Here is a 25417-nt window from a genome sequence, read left to right as displayed (position 1 = left end):
CATTGAGTTTGCTCATTACCTGTAGTCAAGCAATATTTCCTCAGTGAAATCTGGTCAATACTAGGAAGATAAACACAGTGCCATGGTCACATGTCACAGGTTTGTTGGGCAACCAGATCTAAATTACTATCTCTGTAGAATGCTGAACTAATCTCTTTAATCTTGTAATCTGTGAATCTCAGAATTAGAGATATCAAATGCCAAGGCATCCTAAAATAAGCAAATTAGGTGGCAGTTCTGAAGCAACTGCAAGTTCATAGTAAAACTCTGGTGTAAGAATGGGTCAGTGTTTAGGCTATGGAGACTGCACGTATCTTTTAGATGAGGACATTTGTGCTGTGAAGTCATGATCAGAGTCATGGACCGTGACATAAGCAGATGCAGAATGATAAGATAATGAACAGAGACAGGAACAGATCAGCCCCTTCAACACGGGACCAGTTTAGAGTCAGACTGCTGATACTGCTTCAGAAGCAGCAGAGAATCAGGAACTTCTAACCATGGAGGGGGAGGGGGCGGGTAGAGAGGGCTGTGTAAAGACAAAAAACAAAAGCAAGCAGTAGCCAACCGCGTACGACTTTTGCAATTTGAGGCTTCCCAGCAGGGTAGCATTGTCTGGTGCATGGTCAGGAAGTGGTGAAGCCCTGCAGGACCTGCAGCTAGGCCCAGTCCCTTCTCTTAGCCCATGGATGTATCAGCACTGCATCGTAAGCTGTTTGTCAGCATTAATGCAGAGCCTGGGAAAGAACACAAGAAGGTATTTCTCTGGATGAAATTACTACTGTAGACCAAACGCATTTGACAACAGTTTGGTTATATTTTAGGTGTTCAAATAATTCTTCTGTCCTTTCCTAGCGAAGTGGTGGATTGCAGTGGGTTTTATTCATTTTATGTGATATCTCTATCTCTGCCAAGCCCAGTAAGTGAAACTAAAGCTGACCTCTCAGTTTTGTGTTCTAAAGTCCAAAGGCAGAAGCTTAACAAGACAATGGGAACACCCTGCCATGGTTAAGCCACTCAAATCTAAACTGAAGTTGAATTATTCTGAAGTGGGAGTTTAACCATGTGACTGATTAACTGTAATGACTCATAGCCCCAAGGGACATGACTTCAGGGTGCAGCAAAGGAAGACAGAGAGGCCCCTGATTGAGAAATAACACAACTACCTGCAGAAGCAGGATTTTTACAACCACATTTTGTAGCACAGTGCCAAAGCTCATTAACATTGATGAGGCAAAAGATTACTTTAATTAGCAACTGTCAATAACTTAAAACTGGAAACCAAAACATACTTGGTGGTTAAGATGTTTTAGCCTTGTGTACCTTTAAGCAAGTAAAAAACACCTGCACTCCTGGCTGAAAAGCAGATGCCCTGGCAAGAGTCCCACATTCCTCATGTAATGTAGACCCTTATTCACAGAGAGAAAGCCATGGTCAAACAGACTGTAATTGGTCTAATTTGAGAAGCTCCCCATGATACCAAGGGCAGTGGGATCCCACTCGGTCATCAGCCACTCACCTCTGCAGAGCCATCTCCTCCACTACAGCCAGTTTCCCAATCATCCATGATGGGGGACTGAGCAGGGAAAATGTCATCTAAGTGTAGGAGATATTTGGGATCTCAGTGCCATTTCTTGTGTTCTTTGGAAAATGCTTTGTAGAAAACCATATTCCTTTGGGGGCATCTATCTGTCCCAGACATTTGCCAAAATGAATTGTCAACTTTTAATTCAGTTGTCTTTTATACCATCTGCTGTGGCCCTAGAGGATTTGTTACTCATCCCCAAACAGAATCACATTATGTCCCAGGTGGGGAATTCTGTTCCCTGATCACCATGTTCCTTATTTTCCTGAGAGTTTACTAATCTTTGTAAAGGTTTTCTTTGGCCCTGTCTGCCTAAAGAAGGCTGGTGGTCTCCTTCCTTATCTTTCACAACACTATTTCAGACTGCTTTCCACCATCATTGCTGCAGATGTTGTTTGTCTGCCCTTAATCTCTTTGGGTCTTGGTTATGTAAATATATGTAAAGAGCATAATTTATTTCCTGAAGGAAAGAAATTGCATTGTTTTAACAGTGCAGAATCGGTTTTGCAGCATATATTACAATGGGCAGAGCATCATGAATTCTTGATCACAGAATTTCCTACAAAAAGAATTTTACTATTTTCATAGATTTTTCAAAGTTTCTGGATGTAAGCGTAATCTTGAAAATCCTAACTGAAATTCTGCAGCCTGTTTGAGTCTTTGGGTATAGTGGTCTCAGTTGCCTTGCTAACGTTTGGCACCATTATGAATTGTCTTTCATAATTTTAATATGAAGGAAACTGCCTTGAAATTTTCAGTTTTGCTGTATGAAGTGTTATGAAAACACAGAAATTGGCACAGGGTTTGGCTGTGGGTGCTGTAGATTGTGCAGGGCTTTGATTGTAGTTCAGTTTATCTAAGCATTCTTAGCAGCATATACATTAGGGCAGAGCCAGGTTATTTCACACTGGAGTTGGTCTACATGAACCAAGTGGCAGGGACAGGAAAGGCTCAGGTGTCTTTCCAAGCAAGCAGAGCTGAATGCTGAATTAAGCATTGTCAGTCCCCACTTCTGTTAATATTTGTTGCTGGGTTGATACTGGGAATCTGTTACATGCTTACAAGCTGGACTCTGAGCAGTCCTAATTTGGGGCATCATCTAAATTTAAACTATGGGCTTAATTCCTACTGAAGCCAGTGACGGATTTGAGTGCTGAAGTACTTTCTTGAACACCTGCCAGAACTGCCTGTCTTTTGATTGGTTTGGTCATATTATGAAATTTGTGCAGCATATGCATACAATACTATCTAGGTGCTAAATAATATCTTCAGTTGTCTTAATCTATACAACTGAAAAATTTCTGATATATTACTTTTGTTAAAAATGAAAGAGCACTTAATTTTAACAGGTCACATGGTCATGAATTCCACCAAATGCTGTTAAAGTATTGACTTTGAAAGAATAAAATCTTACCCACATTAACACATACTGTGTCTTTCAGCTACAGTTTTTCCATCTGTCTTCACAGAAGACATTACACATGCAACTTCCAAACTGCTCCATTTATGTGTGTATACAAACTGAGACTTATTTTACAGATCAAGGTTTCTGACCTCCCACTTCCAAGCAGGAGTTGTTCTTGCTATTGTTATCATATTGTAATGCTACTATATACATCTATCTTATTAACAGACATCAGAAAAGTTTACAGGTCTGCTGAATTTGCAGTCTGGTATATTGCTCTGCCTATATAAAGAGTATAAAATTATTTGGAGCATGAAATTGGATGTTCTCTTATCTTTGGCCTAAGGGCTTTCTCTGGGTCCCTATATTTTAAAAGGTCCATAAAATTCTTTTCTTACATGAAGTCTTGTCTAGCATCATTATCTAATATCTTTGATTTTACTTTTCTTTCCCAGACTGCTCACTGCAAAAATATTATAATAAAAAATAGGAAAAAGGAAAATAATTATGAAATGCTAATAAAAGTTGCTTGCCACATACAAAGATGGAAACATAGACTTTTATGTTCTTTCTGTTTCAAATTATTTAAAGTGATACTGAAATTAGTTTTGTTCAAATCCTAAGGAAGATGAGCTTTAGATTTCACAGGTTCCTTGATGGAATATGGGCCACCACAATCCCTGTGAGAAGAGTGGCATCCTTGCATTTTGAGACTTTATTTTCATCTCTTGAGGCATTCAGAATACATTGCCTTTTAGAAAAGCATGGCCAGCAGTTTTCAAAGCAAAATCAGATGACTTATTTTCCCCTCTTTTTGTTTATGATTGCCAGATAGTTAAAGTCAGGGCTCACATCTCTAGTTTTTTGTAATGAAAATAGCAAAATAGAGGGAAAAAAAATGACACATTTAAAAGCCAGGTTACTGCCCAGAATTGCACACCAAAATTGATGATCTGATTTTCAGAAGAAAAATATAGAAGGAAAAGGGATTGAGAAACCGCTTTCACTCAAAGCTTTTAGTGGATTCAAGAGGGATTGAGCATGCTTATCTCTCTTTTGAGATGTGTTCATCATTGCTTCTGGCATGACATGAAGTATAGGTTTCTTCTTGATAATGCTGGCTCAGCTTCCAGTAAGCGGCCGAGCCCAGATTTTGCATCCAGATTTTGAGATAGGGAGAGGCTTTTGTATGTGCATGCACGACATTCTGGGGAGCTCATGTTCTAGGAGCTTCTTTGCAGCTCTATGGCTGTTCCTGTTTATGAAATTAGAAGGATATGAGTGGGGTTTTTTGTTTGTTTTTTTTTTATTATATAAATATATACAGCACTTTCAGATCCCTTGTCTGCGATCTTCATAATATTAAATGAATTTCAGTTGCAATACTCCGATCTAGTAGGACAGTGCTATTATCTCTCCTTTGCAGGGGATGTTACAGGGCCACTCACCTAGTAGTAAAATGTGGAACTTCTGAACAGGACTTGGTCACAGTCTCAACTTTCCTTATGCTGTCTGAGTACAAGGTTGATGTCAGATTATATATCAAATACAGAAAATTTTGATTAAATTCTGATAATTTTTGCTTTTCAATTAAAATATGAATGTTTCCATATTAGATTACATAGGAAATACATATAAACAATTTATAATGGGCAGTTTTCTGAAAGGATATTGATATGTTTCACTGAATGACTTACTTTGCAAACAATTCTTTGCCTGAGTAATGGTGGTAGAATCTGACCATGTTTCCTGTCAACATTTTGTGTGTATATTTTACTGTGTTTTAAGTTGTACTCTAACAAGTAGACCTCATAGCAGCCTTCCAGTATCTGAAGGGGGGCTATAGGGATGCTGGGGATGAACTATTCGTTAGGGACTGTGGTGATAGGACAAGGGGTAACAGGTTAAAACTTAAAGAGGGGAAATTTAGACTGGATATAAGGAAGAAATTCTTTACTGTTAGGGTGGTGAGGTACTGGAATGGGTTGCCCAGGGAGGTAGTGAATGCTCCATCCCTCGCGGTGTTCAAGACCAGGTTGGACAGAGCCTTGGATGACATGATTTAGTGTGAGGTATCCCTGCCCATGACAGGGGGGTTGGAACTAGATGATTTTAAAGTCCTTTCCAACCCTAACTATTCTATGATTCTAAGTATACAGTTGATTTAGCTGCAGAATAGTGAATATGGTTTGTCACAACAGTTCATGAACAACAAAAATGTTGTTCAGTAAAATATTTGGTGGCTGATATTAAATTCTGGTTATTTCTGGCCTGAATGTCTGGAGAGAAAAAGTCAGGACAGTAACCAAGTAAAATCACTCTCCCTTGAAACACAGAGGGTTTGCTGGCTGCAGCTGACAGCCCTGGGAGGGCAAGGAAGCTGCCCAGCAGGCAGAGTTGGTATGGGAACAGTTCTCCACTGAGCTGGGTGGGTTTTTTTATCCTCTGTACTCTCTGTCCTTTTAAGAAACAGAAGCTAGATGTCTATCAGCCAGTGCTGGTTAGGATCTTCTCTTCATGCTAGAAGAAATCAGGTCATAGGAGATGACTGGGGCTAGCAGGATAGTTTAGAGCATTGCTCCTTGGAGATGTGAGGCTGGGACTTTGGCTCATGTAGCACAGGGACTGCTGAGAATCCTGTTAAGCTTGGAGCAAGAAGCTGTAGAAATACAAATGACAGTTCACTGGGAAGTGAAATTTTAGTGCCAGATCTTTATTCTGATTTGTGCTTTCCTGCTGTAAAGAGTCTTTCAAAAGCTGGGGCTGTGCAGGCAAAGTAACAGCACACTAAAACCCAGTGCTGTGCACTGGAGGTACAGAGCAATGACATGTACGTAACTGCTGCAGAATAAAGTAGCTAGGTTTTTTCAAGCCTAAACTGCAAAGCCATCAGAGAAGTCAATTAAACAGTCATGTTATTCTTGTGAGTAGATAAAATCAGATCCTCACTCTGACTCCAGTGTGCTCATCTGAACCACAGGATCTGTTCTCTTCAAAGACAGTAGCTGACTCTCCTCAGCCTCAGCCTGGGGTAGGGATGCTTCAGTAGCAGCAAACATCACTTCAGGCCTCAGAGCACCACTCCTGTGAGCCACTTGGCATCTCCTGCAAGTGTAAGGAATTTTGTGTTCAGGGTACTCTCTGATTTTTCCAGCAATACTGAATTACTGGGAGTTTCACTCTGTGAGGAGAAGAACTGTCCTGTGGGAACAGTCTGTGTTACTAAACCAGAGGTATTCTGTGACTTGTGGGGTGCTCTGTGCTGCTGCTGTCCCCACCCCCTACTGCTGAGGGTCACAATAGCCAGGTGCTGCCAGAATATCAGCGTAGCCTGCAGGAACACCCCACTATACTTTTGCAGCAGTATTGAGCATTGCTCTCTGGTGGATTATTGTGTTTTATACAGCATGCATAGAATATAGCACCTAGGAGTTATGATTGGGATTGAGGAACACTGATATTTTTGCATTATAAATATAATTAAATGAAGAGAAAGCAATCTCACTGTGAAAATAAGACTTCTATCTAAAACCCCTTACCAGCTCAGAATACAACATGTATCTAAGGTTACAAAAAACTAAAGTAAAGGAAATGTTATGGTCTTTTTTCAGAACCTGTGTGTTTTCTTTCAATTTTTGATTGTACTTTGATCTTATTTTGTAGGAAAGCTAAGTATTTATAAATCCAGGTGATGTCAGTTGCAGGCATAGATGTTCTGAGGACCTGAATATCAACCTATTTATCTGTGTTATCTGTGCTTCTCCCTCAGCTCCCACAGGCCAGTTCGCTGCTTTTTTTCGGGTCTTTAGCAGAGCAACAGATCAGAGAAAAATCTTATTACAGAAAGGAAAAGCTCACAGACAGCTGTTTCTTGACAGAAATGTTCATTCCTTTTTAAAAATCACTGGCTACATCTTTTTGAAAATCACTGATTAGAGTCCCCACTGTCATAATGCTCCCAGGAGGTACAGAGTTGTTGATCCATGGACTTCATGCTAACAGATTTCTACCAAACAGAAGATACTTCTGATTTCAGAAGGCTTTATATTATCAGTGGCTAAAATGCTGCTAATCATACAGTATTAAATTGTTTATGGTTTGACATTTGAGCTGCTTAAAGACGGTTTAGAGAAATATCTCCAAGTTGTTTCTTTGCAAAGCAAAGGAACCATTTGCTATTTCTGGCAGAATTAGGTAAAAAGTAATGTGCAGTCAGGAAGGAGAAGCAAGTCAGATGTGTAACTAAACCATGGTCCAATAGCCTGAGATGAAGAAGTTTGCCCCTACCTCACACTCTCAGCAATAGTCGGTCAATTCTTGGCTGCAGCCTCCTTTTCTGATCAAAACTCTTGAGAACTGAACGACCCCCAACTGTGCTCGATAGCTCCCCTGGACTAATGGCGTTGGCAATTGCCAAAACATGGGAGTGTTAGAAAAATTCGAGGATAATGTAATAGTTGCATATTCTTTCCTCCTGCTTGCCATGAACTATATGCATTCAGCAAATCCAGAATATGCCTGTCAGTATCATTAAGCAGAGCAATATGGACAAAGCGTTTCTTTCTACTCATGGTAGATGTGGGAAAGAAAGATGAAGAAAGTTACAGGAGGTCTAGAAAAGTCATAGGTAAAGTTAGTGACTGTCCCTTGACAATGGGCAAGTTCAGCATGGTATCAGTGTGAGTCTGGCTCCTGACTTTATACATATGCAAATACAGAAAATATACAAAAGACAAAACAAACATTAACACAGGTTTTCTTCTGCATGTAGCACAAAATTTTGCCAAGCAAATATCACAGCTGATCTTCCATTCCTCATGTATAGGTGTTTCTTAATGACTGCGAATAGTAGCCAATATTTCACAGTTGAAGCAACTGTTACATCAGGGTTTGATCTTTTCCATTCTTGCAAGCAATTCACATGGCGACAGGTACTCCCTGCAAAGCAGCCTGGACTGTATCCCAAAGATTGCCACCCCCCACTGTATTATATTAAGGGACCTGTGCAACTAAAAATAATTACAAATGCAAATTTGGTGAAAAGATGTTTAATAGGGAAATTTCATGACTGCACTAGAGAAGTTGTGGTTTAGCACTAAGATAGGTCTGATTGCTTGAGCATGTGGGTGCTATGGTAACTTAGTTTCACCATTTGGAAGCACTTAAGCTCTAAACCACAGTATGCTGCACCCTCTTCCTTTTGAGTAGGGTTCTGTAGAAGAAAAACAGAAGTAAACAGCATGAGAGAAACCACAGAGCAGCAAAGGCATCATTAGCTGTAGTCGTACAAGTGGGTTAGTGTAGTTAAAGTCCCCCTATGAACACTCATTTAAAGTGCAGAGTGACTGATAGAAACACCGTCCTTCTGCCTGCTAAATACACAATATTCCTTAAGTTTGCAAGAACTGTGTACACAGCAAAAAGTGTTTGAATTGCTGCTTTTAGTGTTTGTTCTACTTCAGGTTAACGGTTTTGAGAAGTCCTAGATATTGTTGGTAACAAATGTTGCTTCCATGTAATTAATATTTCCTGAGGGGAATTTCTGTTTTTCTCTCTGATTTTATTTTTCTCTGGAAATATTAAACCTTAAATTTATTTTCTCTGATCAGAATCAGAAAATTCCTTTTTCTAAGTGGTCAGAAAGTTTCGTTTGATTTCATGTTAGGTGAGAAAAAAAATCAGTATTTCTTTTGTGACTTTTTTTGTTGTTTTTTCCTTAAGACAAGCTCTGTGTGTTAGCAGAAGTTATGCTTGTTTTTTGTTTTAGCTGATGAACATTGTTTTAACTGATGATTGTTGACAAACTTCAGTGTTTGTATTTCCTCCTCTTTTCTGAGCCTGCAACATTATGTTCCTCCTTGTATCTGCCAGCTACAGATTCTTCTTAATTCCATCTCTTTCTTCTGGTTGCAGCCCTTGAAATTAACAGCTGGTTAATTTGATTTTTGTTTTGCCTTATCCAGTGTTGTAAATGCTGCTTAATGCTTATAGTTGACACTGAAGTTCAGGAGAGACACAACTGCTCTGGAAGCTGGACAGCAAGGAGAGGGTCAGAGATGTTGGGAACCAAGGACAAGCATAAATTTCAAGCATAAATTTAATTAAAAAAAATAACATCACATTTTATATTTAGCTATAGTGTGAGTCTGTACTTATTCCCAAGATATGATTTGCAGGAAGACTAGGCGTTCCATAACGTAGTTCAGGTTTAAGCACTGCTACTTGTCTCAGGAATGAAAAAGCCTTTGGCTCCCCAGATATATACTTTAACCAAAGATTGAACGTGGTAGAAAAGAGTAACAGAATCAGGCTTTTAGGTGATGATTGCACTGTGTTGGGGCTGGGCTAGTGAGAGGGAGGGAGGGGGTGCAATTATTAATTAATTTGTATAAAAGGTAATATTTTAAGAAATTCAAAAGGGAAACTGTTTTAATTACATGGTTAGAGTTGGAATGAATGTTACATCCTGATGCCAAAAGGAAACAATTGGCATTTCTTAATCACAACATTTTAAATTTTATGTGAAATTAGAATTTACAGTTTTACATCTTTATCCCTAATTTCTGGCGAAATATATTGTAACTGTTGCCTGTGGGAACAGAAATTGTAATATTTATTTAGTTTTAATTCTCAGCTACTGTAAATGTATAACATTCCTATGACTGCTGTAGGGCTATAAAGATTTTACCAATTAGATTATGGATTACTTTGAATTGATCTCATGCCTGCATCTTCAATGAACAAAGCACAGGCATTGTTTTTGTTAGGACCCTCTGAAATGTCCCAGTTACCTGAGAAGTTTTTACATGTTCAAGTCAAATGAGTAATTTCCTTTTTGACTCGAGCATGAAAAGTTTCACACATCTTTAATGTGACCTCCACGTGGCATTCTTTTAATCAGTTTTCAAAAAGCAGCAGTTTTTCCAGAAACTAGGGCCAATTTTGTTTTGTTGTTTTCTTCCCCAGAGTTGGTGATAAAGAATTAAGTGTAATTCTGCACTTTGTGATTATGAAAGTGCTACAGCATACATGATCCTACTTATAAAATTTGAGGGGTCCTCTGTGGTGTAGAATTACTCAGATGTTCAAGTGCTTCCTAGCCTATTCATAAGTCTGGCCAGATTTATTTGTAAAGTAGGAATAGATCCTTCTATTTCATGTTAGTAGCAGAAAGTAAGCAGTAACATCTCTGTCCCTGATGCTCATTTACTTTTTTCTTTAGCTAGCTCTGGCAGCACAAGGGAGCCTTAAAGTAAGTGTGAAATACATCCCATCCTACTTGAAGTTTAAAAATAAATCAAAGCAGGGTGACTGGCAGCGTTTTGTAAGGCTCCTTGCCTTACTCACCCTTCACCTCCCACCAGGAACTGTTCTTTTTCTGCAATTTAGTATTGGCTTGCAGTGGAGCTGACTAATGTCTGTGCTGTTTGCTAGAAGACCCCCTCAAAGAGCTTTGCTCTATCTGAACAAGTAGACCACATCCTGTTGCTTTCTGTGCAGATGTGAAGAGCCCTGACCTTGCTGAAGCAGTGCTGTTCAGCTGAAAAAAGAGAGAAGACAGAATCTGGACCTACACTAGCTGCTTTGTGTATAGTGCTGCTCGGTGGGGGTTGTTGGGGTCTGTCCAATATGCCGGAGGGTGAAGAGATCCTGGGAAAGGGGCAACACTTCTGCAGAATCACTAAGCATTTCTCCTGGCAGAAAACCCCAGCTGCCACTGGTTTTGCAGACATGTGACTGAGAGGAAGGATTACTTCCTCTGCCCACTCCCCAAAGTCACTCTGAGTGCAGCTGGATGTGAACAGCCAGCTGGTATGGTACCACTCTAGATAAAATGCCAAATGCATTACTAGCAAAGAGGCATCCTCCTTCCCACATTTCTGTATGCTGTGTGCATCAGGGAATGCAGTGCTGTAGCACTACTGTGCTCAAAAGGGAAAGCCTGAGCTTCTGGCATGCAACTGCAGTCCCCTGTGCAGCCCAGCAAGAAATACAAAACAGGGTCCATTTAACCCACTGTGCAAATTAAGCAGTGGAATGAAGTCAAAAGGCATGTTTCCTGTCATCAGCTACTGTATTTTTGCTTGTAAAAACATGGTAACATTTTTAGGCTTTTAATCCATATTCAACACCACCTTCATTTTATCAGCTGGAGTTTCCTTTAATAACACACACACACAGGAAATTTGTGCTGGTGCTTCCTTCTGCTTGAGAAGATCGGACCCTGGGCTTCCTTGGAACACAGTGTCTTTTAACATATTCTAGGTCTGAACTATCTTCTGTTGAGTTGGGAAGCATTTTCACCTTAGCCTGTCTTTTGTGGGAGAACAACAGTGAGCAGTTAAACTTCTTGCATATGGGTGTGATCATAGTTCACTTCCACAAGTGCAGCCACTACTACAGCAGCGATATAGCAGCTCCTGCACCTCCAAATATGTTTGAAGTGTTTGGCTTTTTTTGTGGCCTAGTTTCTCTCCCAGTTTTTTAATTTACTCTTCTTGTTGAACGTTGAAAGGTTTCTTCAAAATCGAGTAGTCCCAGGACCTGTATTTCTGAGCTTTCAGGAGGAAGGGCGATCAGCTCATACATTTTAGATGTATTTTGTTGATAGACTACAATTCCATGAACACCTTTTTTTTTATGCAGCAGCTGCACTCTGCCTGCCAACAGGTAGCCAAAGAGGAAAGGGAATTAAAGTGATTAGTCAAGCTCCCATCTGCCCATGGGTTTTGCTGTTTGAATCTTTTTGTGGGGTAGCAGCCTAAAGCCAGATCAACTCAAATGCTACTGACAGGCTGTAAGTCTTTTGGGTAAGTCATCAGGAGCAAATTGGTGGCCAAATCAAGAGAAGGAAAATGGAAACTTATAAAACTTCCTTCATTAGTAGGAACTTTGTGTATGCTTTAATTCTACCACTTGGGTTATCTCAGCCTATCCTACACCTGTTATCTTAAAAATGTCTTATAGCTGGATGTAGTTTAAAATCTGTAAAAGGATTTGGGATAGTTCCTGTTTAAACCCAGACCTATTTGCTTAGTTTTGTAATCATCAGGCTTTCATACCACACAGCATGTTTTTTTGGGGGTTGGGCATCCTTATTAAATTGTAAAGATATTCTTAGATTTCAGCCTTCAAGAGTCCAGAGTTATGTTTTAAAATATAAACATGAGCAGATAGTTTTGACTTTGAGGTTAATTTTGTTAACCCGAGGTTAGCCCAGACATATTTGTTAGCTGTGGGACATTTGGGGAAAATAAATTAATTGTAGCAATATGCCAATTAATATTGGAGTACCAGTCTGGTATGTTGGGTTTCTTCTTTATTTTCCTTCAGTTTACTCAGTACCTCTCAAGAAGGTTATCTGACAAAATGCATCTACTTTGCTGTTTGAGATTTTTTTAGTGTTCTGGTGCCACCTATTGAATTCTTTTCAACTGTGTCCAATTCTATGTCTATAATAAATCATATAATAGAAAAAAATCATAAAAGAGGAGGAGACCTTTAAAATGCTTAGAAGAACATAAAACTGCCATGGAATTATGTTAAAATGCCAGTGCTCATTTGAAGGGAAAAAAAGGCAATCTAGGACCATAATTTTTCAAACTGTTCAAGTGATCTGCTGAAGTTGAACTGGTCTGAGCAAGGCAGACCAGATGATCCCTTGAGGTCACTTCCAAGCTTGAGTTCTATGATGTGATTAAAATTCAGCATCTGTCATGAGTGAGCAATAAACCTATATTTAAGCTAGTAGCATTATTCTTGACTTTACAAGGGAGAGGATGGAGAAAATTACTTTATAAAATATGCATTTGCATTAGAGATCAATAAATAGCTTGAAAAATAATTCTAAATGTTTCACTGATCTCTGAGTCGAGTTTCATTTAGGACTTTTTCTGCAGCTCCTTTGATTCTTTTCTTGGAAACAGTTATTTAAGTGATAGTTGACCTATGTAGATGCCCACAGAAAGTTAATTTTGGGCTTGAGGAGTATTTGATGTGCTGAAACAAAGTAAAATTTGGGAAGGAGGGGGAATAGTTTATTCTTCAAGTGATAGGCCAGTTGAAGAAAGAAAAATCATCTTATGTAATTTAGAGCATCCAACCACCAGCTTTCAAATGCTGAATTTAAAAAAACATGAAGATGTGGTGAAAATTGATGGCTCATGGCAAATATGAATGAATATACATGTCATGTTTTCTAAACTTCATTGGCAGTTTAATGTATAGTCAGATTATAGAATTTCTGGTAATAAATGTTCTAGTCCTTACCAGAGAATTCAGATGCTACAGATACTTTGATAGATCAAAAGATCATCTGTATTTTTGTATTTTGGCAGCATCTGTCAGGTTAGGTTAACATTCTGTAGCTCTGAAAAGCATAGGTGGTCCTGTGTTTCAATGGAGGTAAAAAGATATAAATGAGTTAACATACTAGAGCTGTTAATATGGTAGCTTCTAAACCTGTGTTATTTAGTCTCTTGTCAGTCTAGTACATTTTTTACAGATTATATTCTTACAATTAAGAGCAGTTTTATTTTGAAAGTTTCTTACGATTTCAGACAAAACTATAGGCAGGCCCATATCCTCATCTCATGGACCAGATTTTAGGCAACACAATCCCAACCTCTATAAAGAATGAAATAGCTAGCTCTGCATTACTGTTTTTAGGTGAGCGTCATTTGCCTTCTCTTGATACTTTTTCTTTAAAATATCAGACTTCTGGATTTTTTCCAAATTTTAATTTATAGGAAGAGATCTTGAATAATGTACAGTCCACAACAAATTCAGTTGTTGACTAGAAAAGTACCTACAAAATTTTAGGGGTTTTTCTACAATGATTTTTATATCATGGCTTATACATGTTTCATGACAGTTCTGAGCATAAAGAAATTGCTCACTCTCCACAGGTAACTTTGTCATCTTTGATCATGTTTTTTTAGTGGCTGTTGTTGGTCTTCTGAACTGTCCATACGGGCTGTAGAATCCATGGAGGCTATTGAGCAGCCAACATATGTAGCACCGATTGTTGGATTGATAAGGAGAAAATATTTGTGGAGTTCTGGGAGGACTGCTATGTTGAGCTTCTGTGTCAGAGATAAGCAAAGTGTATTTGGTGCTTACACTTGAACAGGGCAACAGGACATGTATCCTTCATAAGTACTGCAGTTTTTCACAAAACCCTGCATTTTTGCTTTAAAGGTTGAAGGAGTTTATTTTCAAAAAAGTAGAGCTACAACGTTTGCGGAGTACCATGTAGGGAAGCTGAAGAAACAGAGAAATTATAAATAGTGAAGTACTAGCCGAAAAACATAGATGCTTCCTCCCTCCCCCCCCCCAAAAAAAAAAACAACAAACCACAAAACAAAACCAACCAAACAACAACAAACAAAACCCCAAACAAAACAAAAAGGAAATAAACATTGTGGGAAAGAAATAGTAGAAAAAGGCAGAAAAGGAAAAGCCAAATAAGCAGATAAAAGTTTGTTAACAGTTACAACAAGGCATGCATGAATAAATGGCCTTATTCCTTGATGAAAGCATAGCAGGCTGTGTTAGAGAGAGATGTCTTGAGGGAAGAGGCATTGCTTTGGGATGGATTTCATAGAGTCATAGAATTGTTTGGGTTGGAAGGGACTGTAAGGATTATCTCTTTCCAACCCCCTGCCATGGGCAGGGACACATTCCACTAGACCAGGTTGCTCCAAGCCCCATCCAGTCTGGCCTTGAACACTGCCAGGGATGGGACTTTCACAACTTCTCAGGAAAAACCTGTTCCAGTCCCTCACTACCCTCACAGTGAAGAATTTCTTCCTAATGCCTAATCTAAGTCTACCCTTTGGCAGCTTAAAACCATTCCCCTTGTCCTATAACTACATGCCCTTGTAAAAAGTCCCTCTTCAGATTTCTTGTAGGGCCTCTTTAGGCATTGGAAGCTGCTCTAAATGCTCCCCAGAGCCTTTTCTTCTCCAGGCTGAACAATCCCAGGTCTCTAAGCTTGTCTTCACAGGAGAGATGTTCCAGCCCTCTGATCATCTTTGTGGCCTTCCTGGGCTTGCTCCCACAGCTTCATTTCCTTCTTATGTTTGGGGCCCCACAGCTGAACACAGTACTCCATGTGTAGTCTCACCAGAGTGGAGTGGAGAGGGAGAATCACCTCCCTCAACCTGCTGGTCTTGCTCCTTTAGATGCAGCCCAGCCTATGGTTGCCTTTCTGGTTTGGAAGTGCACACAGCAGGTCATGTTGAGCTTCTTAGCAACCAACACATCCAAGTCTTTCTCCTCAGGGTTGCTCTCAATCCATTTTCTGCCCATTCTGTATTTGTACTTGGAGTTGCTCTGACCCAAATGCAGGACCTTGTACTTGGCCTTGTTGAACTTCATGAGGTTTGCACTGGTCTACCTCTCAAGCTTGTCAAGGTTTCTTATGTCAAAGTGGATTTCATGATTTTTATGTCAAAGTGTAAGCTCCTAATCCTCAAAATGAGTAAAGCATATAGTGCTGAGAACAAATTTGTGGTGCCAGCTATTGCCATTCTTTTTTGTCTCTCTTGCAACATACGTTTTACATTACACAAATACAAAATGCTTTGGGTCAGGATTTCAAAACATAATGTAAAAATGAGGCTTGTTTTTATAGGTGTGAAAAAATCATAGCTCCCAGCTCAAGTCAGGAGGTAATTTATAACCTGAGGATAGGAGTTATTAGGAAAGATTCTTAAATATTAGCAGGATAGTCCAAGAAGGGCACAGCCACTTAGAAATTAGTAGCAGGAAAGCAAATGGCTTTCAGGAATGCTGAGGATAGGCTTTCCAGCTCTTGTATAGTGAGGTTTATAGACAGGTAGGATTTTTCTTGACAAGCGTATTGGTATCTCTTAGCAAAAGTCATTCTTCGTTCAGTGAAAAGTCACCCCATTTGTTGATGTTGCTTGTACATGTATACATTGCTATGTGATAATGCAAAAGATTTTGAGAGTTTTAGCTTTTGGTATTGCAAAATACATCAATAAACATGAAAATATTTCAGTATCCCCAGAAGATATTTCAGTATCTGTCCTGGAAAATGTGGTTCAGAGAAAGCTGTACAAACCATTGGACTTTCTCTACTATAGATGAACTTCTCATTTACATATATTGCTCACCTGGTGATATCTTTTCCCCACTATGCAGCAGGAGATGAAAATCTGGCAAACAGCAGCTCTCCCTCCCTTACATCACCTCCACCTGCACACTCCACATCACTCTCACCTCCAGGCACCACTGAAGGTAACGGTGAATTCAGGACCATGGCATTGCTGCTATTCTGCTGTTTCAGCTGAATTGGCATCTACTTCTATTGTGCATTTGTTAACTCCATTGCTGTGAAAGAAATCTGGTCATTTATGTTGTCTGAGGTCAATTGTATTACAGAAAAATTTGTTAATGCGATGAGGACATATTTAGTTTTTTTTTAATTTTGGTTAAATCAAAGGTGGGGATTTGAAACACATTCTTCAAAGAATTCAGGGTATGACATGCTGTTGTTATGAGTTCATGTGTTCTTTATGGACACCCCTTCCCCTTGAGCTCTTAGATAGGCTTTTCATGTTGAGTTGTCACAGTGGCACTTCCTTGCAATTCATGCAGGCACCACAGCAGTATCTGATGATTGTTGGAAGAGGGCATTTCCTGGGTCAAAAGCACGAAACAAAAACACTCCAGTCAGTCTGGGCTTTTTGCAAACTGTACATTACTTCACACCTTTCAGCTGGTGTTTTGAAACACCTGAAATCAGTGAATGCCCCACACGTTGCTAAAGAATGATCAAATCTCTTCTCCACAAAGGCATTTTTGACAAGTTTGTGGGAATTTGGAATAGATGGTCTTGCAGACCTAATTGCAAACTGTGCTCTTGCAGTAAATCCAATCTAAAAAAATCTAAGTAAATCTATTGCACAGCCTGTACAGGAACTGGAGAGGAATTTTAAATTTGTTCTTTTTTGCCAGTGTTGGAGAGGGAAATATAATTCAGAGAGCAGCTGCTCGTGGTGAGCTACTCACCTTCATATATTGATCACCTGATGGTATCTTTTTCCCCACTGTGCAGCAGGAGATGAAAATCTGCGAAACACCAGCTTTCCCTTCCTTATGTCACCTCCACCTGCACGCTCCACATCACTCTCACCTCCAGGCACCACTGAAGGTAACGGTGAATTCAGGACCATGGCATTGCTGCTATTCTTCTGTTTCAGCTGAACTAGCATCAGGTACAGCCTTCCTGATGCTGTCTCCACCCCTCAGGCTGCACAGCACAAGCACATGGCTCAAGAAAAAGTGATTTTTAATGTGGACAGTATCATCCCACATATGTCATATGTTTGATAATTTGGGGGTCTGGTTGTTGCTGCATGCCACTAAATATTACTTAAGAATGTAATTACTTAAGAATGTGTAATTCACTGGGGAAAACTCAGTTGATTGTTGGGAGGAAGGAATGTTTCTTTTTTCATTTTTGGCATATGTTGTGAATTCCTTGAAAGTTTAAATTACAATTTCTCTTTCTCTTTCTCTTTTAAAGGAGATGAGTCAGCAGTGACTACACCTGGTAAGAAACTTAATTTACATGACAGAACTGCATTGGTGTTTTTTACTGATAATTTCAGCTTTCCTTTTCCTGCACACAGTTCTCTCACAGAATGTGTCATGCATTTTCATTCAGCCCAATGAGTTGAAATGTGCTGTTGAAAGAGGCAAGAATATCAGACAAGTCCAGTTTTAAGTCATGAATTTGAGTATAGTTTAAAACACAGCAAGAAAGAGGTGTAGTTGGCGCCAAAAAGGATTATATTTGTGGAATGTTCAGCTGACAGCTGTTGGACCTCTGAACAAACTGAGCATTTGGTGTGCTTGTGTCTGCTTGCAAGCAGATTCATAGTGCCTCAGTATGAGAGTGCTCCAGCACAGCAGTCCTCTATTGTGTGGAGCTTTGTGTCCTTCCTTGAGCAGGAAGCCTCTGAAGCATTAACGAAACTGCTGTAACTCTCACCACAGGTTTCTCTCCTGCAGACAGCACATACCTCTCCACGCACCCAGGCTCCATCCCTGGCACGGCACTCAGCAACCCACCACGCAGCAGCACTAATTCCCTCACCACACACACTCCCACTGCCTTCCAGAATGCTTCATCAGGTTTGCTATCTTCCTTTAGACACTACTCACTGCTCTCTAAACTGTAGTGGGAAACTAAGTCATTCAGCCTCAGGAAAGCCTTTTCCAGCATTTGGTTTGTCAAATAGAAAAGGTATCTGCAATTTGTCAAAGTGGCAATATCAGAATTGTTTCCAGGATGTGGTATCTGGTAGTCAACTCTTTTAGTCATCTCAGTACTAGCAAAACTCTAGCTGCTGTCAACAAGGCCATTGTTAAAGCAAGAGCAATAGGAGTGGACCTAAAAGAGAATATAGCAACCTATCAGTGATTTATAAGCAGGAAGATAAATACTGATATATTGATTGATGGCTTACTAATAGAGAAAGTGAGCTGGGTTTAGACCATCGTGAGACAGGTTAGTTTTACCCTACTGATGATGTGTTGTTGCAATAGTAATCCTGCTCAGTATGAGAGGAACCGCAGGTTCAGATCCCTGGTGCGTGCACTTGGCTGAGGAGCCACTGGCACGAGGCTACCATCTGCGGGCTTATGACTAAACACCTCTAAGTCAGAATCCTGCCTAGACGTTGACCCAGAAAATGACAGCCTTGCTCAGAACTTAGGAGAAGGAAAACTCCTATCTTCAAATACGAGCTGATGGAGCTCATCTAGCCTTGTATGGTTTTCCATCTAAGAGGAGGACACTTTTATAAAACCTACGACCTGTGGACTTTGCTGTCAGTGATATATAGTGAGTAATATAATGCGCTAGGTATGTGATCTGGCAAATGAACACTAATGGAGTGCTTGTTTCTGAAAGAGCACAATTGTGTTTTACTGTAAGAATATATCAAAATGTTACAGTTTTTCCCAGTTCACAATTATTAATGCCATTTTTATGTTGATTCTATCTGAATTAAGCCTAAATAAATAAAAAAATCTGCATAAACATTGCAAAATTCATTAATAAGTGGTATATTCCTAAAAAACTTCTTCTATTAAATTAATTATTTTCTGGTTTATTTGATATATTGACATGATTTTTCTTTCAGCACTCTCCTCTAAATTACAAAAATCCTGTGAAGGAAAAAAATAAGCAGAAAAGGGCTGTAGTATAAGACATTTCTGATTATAGAGCCACACAAAACAGTTAAGTTTACTTTTTAATGCTGATATGTTTTTTATTTCCTTACAGATGATTACAATTCAACATCCTTGCACAGCACCATCTCACCAGTCAACATGCCAGCAAACACTGGGATCATCCCCACTTACACAATAGGTGACAAACTTGCACACAGTAATCACAATTATGATGCTGCAAACACAGAAATGTGCTAGAATAAGGGAATTAGTTTTGAATGCTTTTATCAAACTTAAGCATACAAATCAGGCATACAACTGCATTAAACTTAAGGATTTTTAGAAATCTTATTAATAGTTATGAGTAGCATTAAAGATACCAGATTTGCTACTTGTCAAGAAAGTGAAAAATAGAATTTCCACACAGTAGAATGGCACAAGAGTAAAACTGTCAATTACTGCATCAGTACTTCTCTTGCTATTCACAGAAACTTGCCCAAGCAGCAAAAATGTATGAATACACCCAAGATCCATGTGCTTTGTTTTCTGGTGGCATCCCTTTTGTTCCACTCAACTTTAACATTTTCTCTGGATCTAATATTGCAGACACTTATGCACATTATTGCTGCAACTGGGATGTTAGGAATTACGTCAGTAAAATACATGTGTGTGCTTGAGCAAAGTACACCAGGAGTCAGACTCTTACAGTCCTTGTAACTACCCTTCAAAGAATTTATATCATTCTGTCAGTTCTTTGACTAAACTTAATTTTTACTTGTGGATATTCTTCCCCTAATCCTCTTGGTAATTCTCCACTGGACCCTCTCAGTCTACCTTCTCTTTAGGGGCACTACTCAGCCAGATCACTCCCAGCCTGGAGGGATGCAAATCTAGGGCCAATCTTCTTTGAAAAAAATGCGTATCAGTCTCTTTTGGTAATACTTATACCTTAGTATATTTTCAGTAATTGTTTTAGGATGAAGTTCTTTGCTCAAGCATCTGTACATATTTTCTAAATCTCAACTAGTAATTTCGAGTATTTTGATGTGAAAATATTTGTAAAACAATCTGTACTGTTGCAGAAATCTCTTTCCAAACAGTACAAAGCGTAGGTTAATTTTGTTTCTTTAGTGACATTGGATGCTGTGCAGCTAGCCGTTCCACGGCGTATATATCCTGGGAAACCACTATCACATAATATCACTATGAGAATGTGTGAATTTGGAATATTCTTCTGTAACTTTGCATGTAGAAGTGTTATTAGTAGCCAGTTTGATTCGTAGGCAGTTATGTTATTGGAAAATTATGAAAGACACGTGATACCTAAAATAACTAATTAAAAATTGAGTTCTATGTAGATGATGTTTTCTTCCCTTTTTGAAGTGCGAGTGGAGTGCTAAATATAGTTACTTGTATTTAATATACTGTGTGAAGTTTTGGGCAGTATCAGTCACACTCCTCTAATGCTCTGTGGAAAAAAAACCCCAAGCCTGCTGAGCTACCCCTTCCTTTTATTTTCTTTTCTTTTCTTATAGAAGCTCCCCCTGTGACAACAGATGAACCTTGTGGTAAGAACCAAACTACTAATTTTATCTCAGTCTTCAAATGTGACCAAATCAGTAACCTAAAATATGAAGAGTTGAGCAGTAAAACTGATCAATTAAAGCATCTCAGATAATTTTATAATCTGTTTTCTGATTCAGTAAGTGTAGGTTTAATATTATCAACAGTTCTGGTCTTCTCATCTCCATTTACAGTCCTATTAAATTTCCCTGCACTAAGCTGTTGACATCAGGGCTGCAGAAGAGATCTGCCTTCATTCCACTCTCTAATTTTTACCCATCATATTGATAGCCACATGCTACAGTCTGCAATTCAAAACTAAAATAAAACTAAAGGTTGGATATTTGTTTTTCTCTCTTCAGAGTCAGAGACCTCTCCTTTCTTATTTTCAGGAATAAACTGTAGCCGTTATTTGCTAGATGGTTATGAAATGCTTTGAGTGAGAAAATTTGAAATGTCTATTCAAACAAATGATTCAGTGTGTCAAAACAAAGTATTTCACTTTGAATGGACATTTAAAATTAAAGCAAATCTGTTTCTGGAATGTTCAGTTTCTTAAGTTTTTAGTTTTTCTAACTGAAAAATTACTTAAAAGAATATTTTCTGAAGGAAATGTTCTGTTTTGACAAAACAGTTTCTTAAAATAAAAGATAAGTAAAAAGTTAAAGAGGCAGATAGTTTAGTTGTATTTCCTTATTCTTAAAACACGTATGGTGCTTGGGGTGCCATAAAACATTAACTGGTTCTTAAAAATTGTCATAAAATTATTCTTTACTATTTTATCTTTTTCTTTTAGACGATGGTATTGACTACAGCATAGAAAGTGCAGAAGGCAAGAATAATGTGGCTAAAGTTACACTGAAAAATCTCAGAAAAAACAGAGAATATGTAATTTTAGAGGCTAAGAAGAACCTCAGTGTGGAATCCGGCACCTATACAATAGAACTTCAGAGATGCATGAGATACACAGTTAGTGTTAAAAACTGCCCTAACATGTATCTTTCTATTCCACCTGGTAGGTACAGAAGGGGTTTGGTAGTTTTTTGGGGATTTTTTTTTTTATATGCAGTCATCCAGCTTTCCTGGGTGTGTTAGTCTATTTGTGTCTCTTTTCAGAGACTCAGACAGGTTTTCATATTTCGTGCTTGGTTTGTAAAATATTTTGAAGTTGCAGCTTAAAACCCTTCAGTGTGTTCTTAAAGTAGGATGGGAAAAAAAAAAGTAATTTTCTCATTGTAAAGGAAAAAAGAGAACTTTAACAATGTTGGCCATATGCAGCATGGTTAGCTATAGCAAGATTAGTCATCACTTGAAAGCTGCTATTTATGCTGGATATTCTGTTCACCAGAAAGGCTGCTGGATTCAAAGTTTCATTTATTATTTGAATGCCAGCAGTGTCTTTGTATCATGTAAGATTTTTCATTTTTTTTTTACTTTCCATTTCCTGTTAAATTCTTTGTATGTTACTCTGTGCCAATTGTATCTTCATATTGCAGAACAAGTCAACAAATATAAAAGAACAACTTGCTATTTAAAGAATCAGTATAGTCAGTGTAACAGTGGCATAATTTTAATCCTTTTCAGACATTGCCGAGAATCCTCTCACAGTTGAGGATCAAACCAACACGTCTGCAACATTATGTTGGGAAAAGCAATTTGACTGCTTAGCTAACTTGACTGTTCGCTGCAAAGGTAAGACTTATCCAAGATATTCCAAATGTCATTTATTTAGTTAGTTAGTTAGTTAGTTAAAAAAGCAATGCTGGTGATGTCTTTTGATGACAGACTATCAGATTTAAATTAATTGTGCCAGTTTGAGGGACGGACTGCTCAGAATTTCTGGGATCACCAGGATCACTACAGGCTTCACACACTGCAGATCTGGGGAAAGTTCAAACCCAGAGAGCTCATTTCATGAGTTTACCAGCTTCACAAATTGCAGACTTGTGGAAATCTTGAGATCCTGCTTGGTGGTCTGACGGGGATCTGAGAATTTGGAAATCCTGCAGTGTGTGGATCTGCTGTGAGCTGACCCCTTGCAGATTAGCTCGACAGCTCACTCTGCAGGTTCCTTGGAGGCAAGAGGCCAGGCTCTCTGCTGCTGGAGCCAGCCAGTTGGAGGAGACAATGGCTCAAGGTCAGTTAGTGTGGTAGGGAAGGTACGAATATTGGATGTCCTCATGTGTTCCAGAAAATTGTGTGATGAATGTCCAGGCCTGAAGGTTTCCTGATTCAGGGAGCTGAGGAGCTAAGAAATGTTTTGATTTCTGTGGAAAAGTTGTTTTCTTAGAAAGTCAGATCATGTTACCTTTGCTGATAAAGAGTAAAGATCTATGAAAACTAAGTTAGTATAAAAGAACCCATGCCCTAGTCATTGGATTAGGTTGTACACTTTTCTGTTTGGAATATTATGACAGTTTATTAAAAATTATATTGAATAACTGTGGTAAACAAATCCCAGTTAAAATGTTAGAATGTATGCTTGGATTTGTGAAAAATATTGGTAAAATTCTTTTTGTTTCTACAGATTTACCAGTCGTTACAGAATTAAATCAGTCTTGTAAAGAACTGAATAATTTATCAGCCAACTCTCAGTACAACTGCACTGGTACCGTACATTTTTTTGAAAAGAAGGTTGTCCAAGAGTTCATCATAACAACAGATTATGGTGGTAAGTGGAATGCTTGTTTTTGCTGTAAGTTTCACATATTTCTAGAAACTCCTACTATAAATCCCACTATCCATGTTTCCTGGGGTTGAAAATATATTTTGAGCACTGTGCTTAGGCATTCTCTGGTTTTGCTCCAGCTCCTCCCACCTGGTATCCTGCCCTTGTGATTGTTCTTTGACTGAAGTCCTTCTGCAGCCCCAGTCTCAGTCTTCCATTTTGATGCCTTCCTTTCCTTCTTTCAGAGAGTGTGATTTATTTTTGAGGATGAGAGTATGACAAAATATAAGTAAATTTTACTTGAATGAAGACAGAAAAAAAGAGGCGTAGGCCTAGTCAAAATTGAGTGTTAAGTTCTTGATTTGAAGAAAGATGTGATAGAACAATTGCAAAGAATGTTTTTGTGTGTTTTTCCAAAGCATTGTCCTTGGAAATAGCTTAGGGATTTTATCTGGGGGGGGCGGGTTGTTTTGTTGGTTGTTTTTTTTTCCTAAATTAAAAAGGAAATCAACATAAATCAATATATTTATAATATTTGGAGATGCTGGAAAATTTTAGTAATATGTAATATTGCTGTATTTACCTTGTCCTGAATTAATTAAATTTATGATATTACTCTGTGATGCTTTTGCATATACTGTGTTTATACTTACGTATAATTTCTTTGAATTAAATAGACTACAAAAAATATTGCATGTTTTTGGCATCTTGCTTTAGTATGGAATAAAATTTAATTTAATCAAAGTAGGTAAAAAGAGGAATTTTCTTTTACAACAGCTCCAGAAGCACCAGAAAACCTTACAGTAATTTCTGAGGCCAGACATGTATCTGTTACATGGAAGAAACCTAGCGACATTTCAAAGGGTCCTATAGATGGTTATTTAGTGTCATGCAATGACAGAGGTAAGTATAGGCCCCTTCAGTATTCAACAATTCAGTGCATGTTTTAATATTTACAGAGCACTAAGCATGATGCACTGTCATTCCATTTTGGAATCTCTTCAGACTGTGCCTTTTTATTTTTTTCTTTTGGTACAAATGTTTTTTTTTCCTTCATGAATGTTCCAGTTCAACCCTGTGGCTATTCAGTTTACCATTTCAGGACACAATTCTGTCACCATTCAGTTCTCATGCTTCTTGTGTTAAATTGTCATAAGATTATCAGCAGCCTGATTAGTTTGTAGCATGGTGCTCTCTGTCTTGGAAAAAGCAGATACTGCTGATTAATGTACTCTCTGAGAAGCCAGGGACCGGACTGCTGAGTATGTATGTAAAAGTTGGGTCCCAAGTATGGCAGTTAGTGTAAACATGTTTAGACAAGTAAAATCAGGTTGTTGTCTTCTACTAAATGGTCACTTGTTTCAGATATGCTGGATTAGGCCACATTGCATCTAGATGGAGAAGCTTGTATCCATTATACTGGGACCATATTTTTCAGGTCTGAGCTTTCCTTCAAAACAGGACTGGAAAATGATGTTTTGAAAATGAAGAGCCTGATAGATGATTCCAGGAAATATATGTCAGGTTTAAGCCAGTCCTGAGTTAATTTATTCTTTCTTTTAACATACTACGTGTTTTGTAAACCTGGACTGCCACAGAAACCAAATGCTGTCATGTTCCTGTGCTTCCCAGATATAAATCACCTCTTCCATTCTTTGTGCCCTGAATTTGATCACTCCCTGAAAGAGTGGCAGCCCCATGCACCGATTTCTGTCATTGGTCTGGCTTGGCCAGTGTAGGAGACCAGGGTAGTATGCTGGGCTGCAGGAAGATCACACCTGAAGCAGCCAGAATGAAACATGGAAAGACCATTGCTCACCAGTTCCCCCAGCCACCAAAGCCCCACACTTGCTCAGTGTAAAGAGTGACTTTTGACATCTGTTTATGAACCCCTTCCTAAGCTGAACGCAGACAAAAGTATCAGCATCTCCTTATCAGTTTGTTTTAAGATAGTTTTTAATTACAGCATTTTAATGATATACTG

At 38.7% G+C, this 25417-nt stretch overlaps 1 protein-coding gene across 2 annotated transcripts in view; it reads left to right on the top strand.

Annotated features, from left to right (window-relative positions):
• Nucleotides 1–25417, top strand: part of PTPRC (protein tyrosine phosphatase receptor type C) — a 60121-nt gene that overhangs the window by 17198 nt on the left and 17506 nt on the right. Inside the window, exons 3-9 of one of the 2 annotated variants that reach the window (XM_031054763.2) lie at nucleotides 17548–17574; nucleotides 19315–19401; nucleotides 20738–20770; nucleotides 21562–21780; nucleotides 22350–22457; nucleotides 23293–23436; nucleotides 24211–24336. In XM_031054763.2, the coding sequence (XP_030910623.1) occupies nucleotides 17548–17574; nucleotides 19315–19401; nucleotides 20738–20770; nucleotides 21562–21780; nucleotides 22350–22457; nucleotides 23293–23436; nucleotides 24211–24336 (744 nt within the window). The remainder of the gene's footprint in view (nucleotides 1–17547; nucleotides 17575–19314; nucleotides 19402–20737; nucleotides 20771–21561; nucleotides 21781–22349; nucleotides 22458–23292; nucleotides 23437–24210; nucleotides 24337–25417) is intronic. The other variant, XM_031054764.2, reaches the window with a different exon arrangement.

This window comes from Melopsittacus undulatus, chromosome 6, assembly GCF_012275295.1.
Source record: "Melopsittacus undulatus isolate bMelUnd1 chromosome 6, bMelUnd1.mat.Z, whole genome shotgun sequence".
Classification (NCBI taxonomy): Eukaryota; Metazoa; Chordata; class Aves; order Psittaciformes; family Psittaculidae; genus Melopsittacus; species Melopsittacus undulatus.
The sequence above is the reverse complement of the archived record's forward strand: the minus strand, read 5'-3'. Positions and strand labels throughout refer to the sequence as shown.